We start from the raw sequence: 9,745 nt of genomic DNA, 5'->3' as shown, positions 1-9,745 counted from the left end.
CTAGAAACGATGAGAGAGAACCATCGACCAGCTGCCTCCTGCACACCCCCTACTGAGGATGTGACCGCAACCAAGGTACATGCCCTTGACCAGAATCGACCCGGGACCTTTCAGTCCGCAGACCAACGCTCTATCCACTGAGCCAAACCGGTTTCGGCTTTAGTGATGAATTTTTAAATGCAAATCTTAAATGCACGCACTTGTGCAACCACCACCAGATCAATGTCTGGCATGCTTCCATCACCGTAGGCAGCTCCCGCCTGCCTTTGTGAGGCAATACCTCCTTCCCACAGGCACGCGCTGATCTGACTTCTATCACCATAGATTGGTTTGCCTGTCCTGGAATTCCATCTCCATGGGGTCACACGGCATACACTCTTTGGTGTCTGGCTTGGCGCTCGGCACAGTGCTTCTGCCCTCATCGCTGTGGCACGGATCAGTGTACCACAACGTGCTTCTCTCTTCACCCCTGGCCGTCTCTCAGGGCTGTTTGCAACCGGCAACCTTGAGGAATGAGGGAACCCCGCCCTCCTGGGGGAAAGAGCAGGCCTCCCACTCACTGTAAAAGCAGCGACCCTCAGGTCCTGTATGTCACCCCCAGGTGCACAGGCAGCCATGACGGGTCCTTGTGGGGCTGCAGAACGTGGGAACTGACACAAGCACAAAGCCCTGGCTATTGCTTCTACCGAGTAAGACAGTCCTTTGTCTCTTAAGGAACCGCATGGCTTCTGCCAGGATCCACGGGGACATAAGGCCATGACCAAAGCGTAGTGAGCGGTTTATTAGTTTGTAAGTATGGTAAAATCTGAGGCTGCACAGTTTTTGATGATGTATTAAGTGGGGATTAGAGCTATTAAGAAAAGAGAGCAGAAAAGGGTAGATAGGGCGTATGGAGGGGCTTGCTTGCTATTTTATTGTATTTAGTCAAAATTGATTTTAGAGACAGGAAGAGAGAGTGAGCGAGTGAGCAGTTTGTTGTTCCGCTTATTTATGCCTTCACTGGTTGACTCTTGTATGTGCCCTGACTGGGGATCGAACCCACAACCGTGGCTTATTCAGAAGATGCTCTAACCAACCCGGCAACCCGACCAGGGCGTGGGACTCGCTATTAGCGAGTGGTAGTTAAGAAAGACACCGCTAGCCGAAACCGGTTTGGCTCAGCGGTAGAGCATCGGTCTGCGGACTGAAAGGTCCCAGGTCCGATTCCGGTCAAGGACATGTTTGTTGGTTGTGGGCACATCCCCGGTAGGGGGTGTGCAAGAGGCAGCTGGTCGATGTTTCTCTCTCATCGACGTTTCTAGCTCTCTATCTCTCTCCCTTCCTCTCTGTAAAAAATCAATAAAAATTCATTAAAAAAAAAAAGAAAGAAAGACCCGCTGATAAGGTGACACTGCATGGAAACACGAATAAGTGAGGACACAAGCAATGTGACTGCCTGAGAGAAGAGCATTTCAGCCAGAGGGGACACGGGCACAGGTCCTGAGGTAAGAGGGCACTCTGAGCATTTGAGAAACAGCCTGATGGCCCCTGTGACAGAGAGGAGCTGAAGACAGGTCAGGGAGATGAGCAGCAGATGAGGCTGGGGCCAGAACACGCGGAGCCTCCAAGCCTGTGACGGTGAGTGCCATGTACTGTGAGATGGGCAGTCCTGGTGGGTTTTGATGAGAGATGTGGCCTATTCTAATTTCTGCGGTAAAAGTTGACTCTGATTGCTGTGTGGAGAGCAGCCTGGGGCCCTGGGGACCCGGCTGCAAACGGGGAGCCAGTGAGAAGGCTGTTATAACAGGCCCAGTAGGCAAAGGCCGTGGCTTGCCTGGTGGTAGTGGAGGTAGTAGGCCAGGCGATGAGAAGCGGTCAACTTCTGGATCCATTTTAAAATGAGACTCCAGGGGCTTGCTCAATTAAGGACTGGCTGTGGGTTGGGGCGAAGAGGAGCCAGAACGACCCCACGGTTTTGTTCTGAGCAGCTGCCAGGTCGGTGACTGCGCATAAATGAACGGGCCGGATCACTGCACACCTTCTTTCTCCGAGGCGAGAAACAGAAGGCCTGCACCATGGACAGCACCTTCAGAGTCTGGAGCTCCCAAAAGGAGGGTGCGGTTCCTTTAAGGGGCGTCGCGACGGAAAACCCCGCCTAGGGAGGGTCACGTGCGCTCGGGAGCACTAGGGCGGGCCCACAGCGGGGGTTGAAAGTGAGGCGCGGAGCGGCGGCTCAGCCAGCGGCTGGGATGTCGGTGTTGCGGCCGCAGGACCAGCTGCCTGGCCTGAACGCGGCCACCATCTTGGTAGGCGCCAGCCGCCCGCTTCCCCGGGGCCTCCTCTCCCCTCCCCTCCCCTCCCTGGCTGTGCCTCAGCGGCCCGTTTGCCGCGCTCTTCGGCGGGCCGGCGCGCGCTGTTCCGGAAGAGGTGGTGGGCGGGATAGCCATATTCTTCCCCAATCAGAATAGCCGCTCTCTGAGGCTGAAGGACGCCCAGCCAATAGGCGCGCGGCGGGTTTTTTCCTGGCTTCTGATTGGCTTCTGGTCCGGAGGCTGAGTTCCAAGCCGGGGGTGAGTCTGAGTCCGGCTCCCGGAGTGGCCGGGCTGTCAGCGGAGGGTCCGCAATGTAGCAAGTGCCGCGCGGGGAGACCGGGAGAGGGGGTAGACCTCAGGCGCTCAGCCGGTGCCTGGCGGAGTCTTCTTTCGGCGAATGGCGCCCTGTGCGCAGGAGCCAGCATCCTGGGGGTGCTGGCCGCCGTGGGGCGGTGCCCGGATCCCCATGTCCTCAGAGGGACATCGCCCCCTTCTCTCTCTGGGCAGCTGGTGGGCAAGGAGGATGCTCTTCTGCAGCAGCTGGCCGACTCGATGCTCAAGGAGGACTGCGCCTCCTCGCTGAAGGTGTAAGTAGCGGAGACGGGTGTCCGATCGCTCGGCTGTGGTCTGAACGCTGGCTGGGCGGGAAGGAGAGCCCAGGAGCCGCCCGAGAGGCGGCCCAGGGGGAGCGGGGAGGCCAGCCCCTCAACCATTCTCGCTGGCCCGCAGCACCTGGTGGAGCCCTGGCTAAGGTACCCTCCTCCATCACTCCCGCCCACGCTCTTGTTCTCTTCCTCTAACACTTGGCACCGTAAGAAACTTCCCTGGTCGCTGTTCGTTTACTTGTTTCCAGTCTACCCGGCATGGCCCCCAGGGCCAGTCCCTGGAGGGCAGGGGCTTTGACTTTTGTTCACTGGTGACTCCCCAGTGTCTTTTTAAAATACATATATTTTTATTGATTTTTTTATAGAGAGGAAGGCAGAGAGAGAGTTAGAATTATCGATGAGAGAGAATCATCGATCAGCTGCCTCTTGCACACCCCCTACTAGGGATGTGCCCGCAACCAAGGTATTGCCCTTGACCAGAATCGAACCCGGGACCTTTCAGTCCGCAGGCCGACACTGAGCCAAACCGGTTTTGGCCCCACTGTCTTTTATTTTTATATATATATATATATATATATATATATATATATATATATATATATATATTTGATTTTTTACAGAGAGGAAAAGAGAGGGACAGAGAGCTCTATCCACTGAGTCAAACTGATCAGGACCTATTTTTAGATTATATCTATTCTAGTATCTGAAAGTGTATAGTATGTTGTGTACATGAAGATATGTTTGGAAAAATGCTCTAATGTTAGTTAATAGTAATTTCTGGGTAACTGGACTTTTAGGAGTGTGTGGTGTTTTTGTTTGTTTTTTAAATATATTTTTATTGATTTCAGAGAGGAAAAGAGAGGGAGGGAGGGAGGGAGGGAGGGAGGGAGGGAGAGAGAGAGAGAGAGAGAGAGAGAGAGAGAGAGAGAGAGAGAAAGAAATATCAACGATGAGAAAGAACCATCAATTGGCTGCCTCCTACATGCCCCCTACTGGGATCAAGCCGGCAACCCAGGTGTGTGCCCTTTACCAGAAATTGAACTGTGACTTCCTGGTTCAGGTGACCATGGTCAACCACTGAGCCAGACCGGCTGGGCTGTCCTTTTTGATGTTTCCTGAATTATAAGGTGGAGGATGGGAGGAGCTGGGTGGTAGGCATACATGGAAATGGGCAGAAATAGAAGGTCCAATAAAAACCTTCAGGAGGGCTGAAACCGGTTTGGCTCAATGGATAGAGTGTCGGCTTGGGGACTGAAGGGTCTGGGTTTGATTCCGGTCAAGGGCATGTACCTTGGTTGCGGGCATATCCCCAGAAGGGGGCGTGCAAGAGGCAGCTGATCGATGACTCTCTCTCATCGATGTTTCTAACTCTCTATCTCTCTCCCTTCCTTTCTGTACAAAATCAATAAAATATATTAAAAACAAAAAAAACCAAAAACCTTCAGGAAGGTATCTGACAGCCAGGGCCCAAGTCCAGGAGAATGATGAGGTGATTTGTCCAAGGGCACACAGCTGGTAATTTGCAGAACTGAGATTTGAACCCCCTTCCGTCGCCCTCCAAAGGAGTCCAGTCTCAGCCCCTAATCTTCACAGTTCAGCACCCGCCTCTGAGCCTGGCCTCCCGCCCAGCATGCAGTGCAGCTAGCTAGCCCTTGCCATCTTCTACCCAAAGCTCCCTCTTACCAAGGTGGCTATTAAACAGAACTCCCTTCTGCCAGAGGCGTCAGGAGAAGGTAATGTGGGTGGGAGCAGCCCTGTCCTGCCCCTCCGCTCCCCTGAGGAGCCTTGCCCAGAAGGACATCAGGTGAAGAGGTCAGGCACCTCTGACAGCACGTGAAATGTCGGTGCATGTATCTTTGGTCCTGACCTTTCTTGTTTTTCAGCCACTTGGCGCATTCCCTCCCTTTGCCCTCCGATGTGAATCGCCCCCGGATTGACCTGATTGTGTTTGTGATCAACCTTCACAGCAAATACAGGTGAGAGCCGGGCGGTGGGGCTGTGGGGGCTCAGGTGGCCCTGGCTTAGGGGTGTGCTGGGGCATGACCTCACTTGTGATGGGAAGGAGAGGAGGGAGGGAGAGGCTGCCTGGGGTTAACCTGGAGCGGGAGGAGGGGGAGCAGTGGCCCGTGCGAGATGTTTGGAGATACTGATGAATCCTGGCAGGGTCCCCTGCCATTTAACTAATGCGCCCTGAGGTTCACTCTGTCCCTGACAGCAGGCACAGAGATGAAAGAAACAGACCCCTGGCCTCAGTGTGCTCCTAGCCCGTTGCAGGAGGAGGCGGGACTTCCGCACACGTGTGAGGGCCCACACAGGCCTCTGCCGCTCAGGACTTAGTCAGGGTGGGCTTTCTGGTGGAGGCAACACCTGACAGATGAGGCGGACTTAGCAGGTACAGACGGAGTGAGCTCCATGTTCCAGGCGAGGAGTTCATGTAAAAAGGACAGTGTGTTTAGAAGAAAGACGAGTAAGGCCTGTGGGAGGTCAGGAGCCCAGGCTAGTGGGGCCGTGGCCGTGGCAGCAGGAGGGGCCGGCCCGGCCCGGCCCGGCCTCCCTGTGGTGCTGGCAGCCCGGTGGAGGCAGAGGATGTCCGCCCTCTCCCTCCTGGGGGCACAGACGGAGGTGTAATTAAAAGAGTTTGACACAATGAAAGGACGAAGGATTCCAATGCTCTGGGCAGAGTCCTGTCACCTCCTCCGTGGTCTCCGGCCTCTGGGTGGGGGAGGGGGGGAGACTGCCTTCTCTGTGGTAAGGTCTGTTTTCTCGCCCCGGCCTGGCCTCCCAGCCTGCAGAACGTGGAGGAGTCCCTGCGCCACGTGGACACCACCTTCTTCCTGGGGAAGGTGGGCTTCCTGGTCACGGGCGGTAAGTGGCCCCGCCCGCCGAGGGCCCTGTGCCGGGGTCCTCCTCGCTGAGGCCGGGCCGATGGGAGGAGCGGGCCTCGGAGTCTGACCGGCCGTCGTTCTTCCTAAGAGCACAGCCGGGCAGGGCATTCCGGAGTGGTTCTGCCGAGATCCTTGCGTGGATGGCCGAGTGGTTTTAGAGTAAAACCCAGACTCCCCTGGCCTCTGCCTTCCTGCCGCCTCACCTCTGACACTCCCGCTCTGGTTCAGCCTGTGGCTCTGAGCGAGTCCTGCTGACTCCGGGCTCTTCCCAGCAGTGGGGACAGTGCCTGCTACCCTCCCCTGAGCACTCACTGCCCAGACACCGCTCTGAGCACGTGCTTCTGTGTCATCCTCACAAGCAGCTCTCGAGGTGGGTATTCGCTCTCGTTGAAGCTGAGGAGCCTGGTCAGGAGATGCGGAACCTGCCCAGGCCCCAGAGCTGGACAGTGGGAGAGCTGAGGTCCATACCTGGAGAGTCCTATTCCTGAGCCATGCGCTTCTCTCAGGTCCTCTTCCCGTCCGTCTAGCTGACACCTCCTTTCCGCGTCCTGGGAAGGCTTCCCTGACCAGCCCTGCAATCTGGTCCCTGCGGGCACCCACCCCGCACGGATGGTGTGTCTGAGCTGAACTGGGAGCCCCTTTTGGGGAGCACCTGGCACGGTTTATCTTCAAAAGCATTGGTAGCCCTGGCCAGTGTGGCTCAGTGGGTTGGGTGTCATCCCGTGCACCAGGTTCCATTCCGGATGGGGGCACACGTGGGCTCAATCCTCAGTAGGGGGTATGCAGGGGGCAGCCAATGGCTATTTTGCTTTCACATCAACGTTTCTCTCTCTCCCCCTCTCTAAAAATCTCAATCTAATTTTGATGAAAATAAAAAGCATTAGTGAATAAATGAGTGCCAGTTCACTTATACATCAGTTCACCGAGTCTCCATAGTAACTCAGTGGGGCTGCTGCCATCCTCACTTTATAGACGAGAAGCCATGTTTTCAGAGCCCCTTTCGCCTTGTCTGCTAACCTGATCTCAGAGCCCTGAAGAGAAGGTGCCAGGATTGTGTGTGTGTGTGTGTGTGTGTGTGTGTGTGTATCCCCCGAAGAGGGCTGCTTTGCCCAGGGTCCCTCTGGCCGCCGGCAGGGGGCGCTCACAGCGTGGCACTCTGCTTCTTCGCAGCCGGGCGGGACAGCCACTGCAGCGTGCACCGGAACACCGTGCTGAAGCTGGCCCGCGCCTACCGGAGCCCCCTGCTCTTCTGTGACCTGGAGGTGAGGGCGTCTGGTGCGGGGACGGGCAGTCAGCGCTCCGGGGGCTGCTTCAGGGATCCCCAGTATCGGGGACCAGGGGTTCTTCTGGAGCCTGGGGACCCCTCTGACCTGAGAGTAGAATTCAGGGGACCTGTGAACTTTCACTTTACTAACCTCTCCGTGAAACTGAGCATCCTGGGTGTGGGCCAGAGCCGTCACTAGTTTTACAGAATCTGTGACTGTTGGCAGGTGCACGTGGTGCTGATCTTACGGCGGGTGGTGCCATTCTGTGTGTGGCCAGTAGGTGGCAGGCCACGCCAGCCCTGGGCCGTTCTGCGCCTGAGCACTGAGGACTGCGGCCTGCTGTCTGTTTCCAGCGCAGACCGCTGGGAACAGACCTGGCTTCCCCGGGGAGCCCCCTGCCGTGCGGTCTCTCAGGGCACGCGCCTCTGCATGACCACGTTTGGGCCTCGCCATCGTTTGAGTCTTTGTGTGGCAAGAACTATCACCCCATTTTACACATGAGGAAGCCCGCGCGGGGCTGTGGGATGCCCCAGTGAAGTGATGTTCTAGCCCTGCCACAGGCCGTGCTGCTCCTGAGCGCACAGGGAGTCGGGCACCGCCCTCCTCTCAGATGCAGTGAGCGACGGCACACTGTCCTGTCCGCCAGAGAAGGGCTTCCCCGGGGGTGCTGGAGGCACTTGTGAGCTGAGATGGCGGACGCGGCGTGGAGAGGTGCGCCCTGGACTGGGTCCTGGCCGTGGGCAGGGTCCTGGCGGCGGGCAGGGTCCTGGCGGCGGGCAGGGTCCTGGCGGCGGGCAGGGTCATGGCGGCGGGCAGGGTCATGGCGGCGGGCAGGGTCCTGGCGGCGGGCAGGGTCCTGGCGGCGGGCAGGGTCATGGCGGCGGGCAGGGTCATGGCGGCGGGCAGGGTCCTGGCGGCGGACAGGGTCATGGCGGCGGACAGGGTCCTGGCGGCGGGGAGGGTCCTGGCCGTGGGCAGGGTCATGGCGGTGGACAGGGTCATGGCCGTGGACAGGGTCATGGCGGCGGACAGGGTCCTGGCGGCGGGCAGGGTCATGGCGGCGGGCAGGGTCATGGCGGCGGACAGGGTCCTGGCGGCGGGCAGGGTCCTGGCGGCGGGCAGGGTCCTGGCGGCGGGCAGGGTCCTGGCGGCGGGCAGGGTCCTGGCGGCGGGCAGGGTCATGGCGGCGGACAGGGTCCTGGCGGCGGGCAGGGTCCTGGCCGTGGACAGGGTCATGGCGGCGGGCAGGGTCATGGCGGCGGACAGGGTCCTGGCCGTGGGCAGGGTCATGGCGGTGGACAGGGTCCTGGCCGCGGACAGGGTCATGGCCGTGCTGGGCGGTGGTGCCCTGCGCTGTCCCCACGTCTCCAGCCCAGCCCCTCGGGAGGCCTGTGTGGCCACTCTGACCTGCCCCCCTCTCCCCGCAGGTGGAAGGCTTCCGGGTCTCCATGGCGCAGCGCCTGGTCCGCATGCTGCAGGTCTGCGCGGGCCACGTGCCCGGCGTCTCGGCCCTGAGCCTGCTGTCCCTGCTGAGGAGCTCGGAGAGCCCCTGCCTGGAGGACCTGTGAGGGCGGGACCGAGCTCTGTGCTCCCGCAGGAGGGCTGGGAGCCCTCGGCGGAGCAGCCGGCCGCCCACTCCCACGCTCGCTCCAGTGGAGCCTGTATCCATCAGACACGGCCGTTCCCCCTGTGGACTCCACTGAGCAGAGAGTCTGTGACCAAAAGCAGTTAGAAACGCTCTCAGCCACCGCTTCGACTTTGCAGATGAACGGACTCAGAACAATGACACGTAGGGTGGGGGCGGGGACCCTGGCCTCCAGGAGCCAGTCTGACTCCACATCCGGGCCTTGCATTCTTGGAGAGCCTGCTTGTTGCCCCTCGGAGCCTCAGTTTCCCCGGATGAGACGAGCTTGCTCTCCCTTGTGGTGCTGTGGGGACCGAATGAAATGACAGCGGCGAAGGGCCGAGCTGGTGTGCCCTGCGCTTGCTCACGTGCGGATAATAAACTGTTAGCGCCTTGCGGGCCCAGGGAAGCACCCGGCAAATGGTGACTGTTATTTGGATTCACACAGCTAAGGCCAAACCCTGGTGAAACCCGGATGGCTCGTGGGATTCCGGTGTGCGAGGGGCGTGAGAGGAGCTGGTTTCTGGGTGGGCAGCGAGGGGCTGGGCGCGACCACTGCCTGCCTTCTCCCTGGGGCCTGAGCAGAACGTGGGGGAGTGCCAGGGCTGGAGTCAGGTCCCCGGTGAGCCAGGGGCCTGGGGAGGGTGGGAGGTCTGCGGGAAGAGCCGGTCACGGCTCCCGGGGGCGGGCCAGCACCTCCACACCCCACCTCCTGCTCCCAGACCCGCCCTCCGTCCTCAGGCGTCTGGAGGGATCCTGCTGGATGCCCTGGGCAGTGCCAGCACCGCGGGGGTCAGCTCTGGCCCAGCATCACCCCATTGGAGGGGCCAGCTTGAAACCGTCCTGAGGGTGGGGCCCGCTGGCCCTCGCCATGGCGCTCTGCCAGAGCCAGAGCCAGCCCGCGCCCACCCCTCGCTCAGGTGGCAGACACCTGCCTGTCTCGGGCAGCCTCCTGCCCGCGAGTGCTCAGCCCCAGGGTTTCCGCCGAGGCCCGATGTCCCGGCCTCGGAGCACGTCACGCTCTGCAGAGCCTTCTCAGCCACCCGTCTCCCCCGCAGCCTGCGAGCCGGCTGCT

At 59.5% G+C, this 9,745-nt stretch overlaps 1 protein-coding gene across 1 annotated transcript; it reads left to right on the top strand.

The window, feature by feature from the left end:
• The first annotated feature begins 2,137 nt into the window (after nt 1–2,137).
• On the top strand, nt 2,138–9,518 carry CENPM (centromere protein M). Its single transcript, XM_036425467.2, has 6 exons — nt 2,138–2,285; nt 2,799–2,878; nt 4,780–4,872; nt 5,682–5,761; nt 6,952–7,043; nt 8,474–9,518. The coding sequence occupies exons 1-6, from the start codon at nt 2,229–2,231 to the stop codon at nt 8,612–8,614; spliced, it is 543 nt and encodes a 180-aa protein (XP_036281360.1). The 5' UTR covers nt 2,138–2,228; the 3' UTR covers nt 8,615–9,518.
• The last annotated feature ends 227 nt before the right edge of the window (nt 9,519–9,745 follow it).

Source organism: Pipistrellus kuhlii, unplaced genomic scaffold (genome assembly GCF_014108245.1).
Source record: "Pipistrellus kuhlii isolate mPipKuh1 unplaced genomic scaffold, mPipKuh1.p scaffold_m20_p_81, whole genome shotgun sequence".
Taxonomy (NCBI): domain Eukaryota; kingdom Metazoa; phylum Chordata; class Mammalia; order Chiroptera; family Vespertilionidae; genus Pipistrellus; species Pipistrellus kuhlii.
The sequence above is the reverse complement of the archived record's forward strand: the minus strand, read 5'-3'. Positions and strand labels throughout refer to the sequence as shown.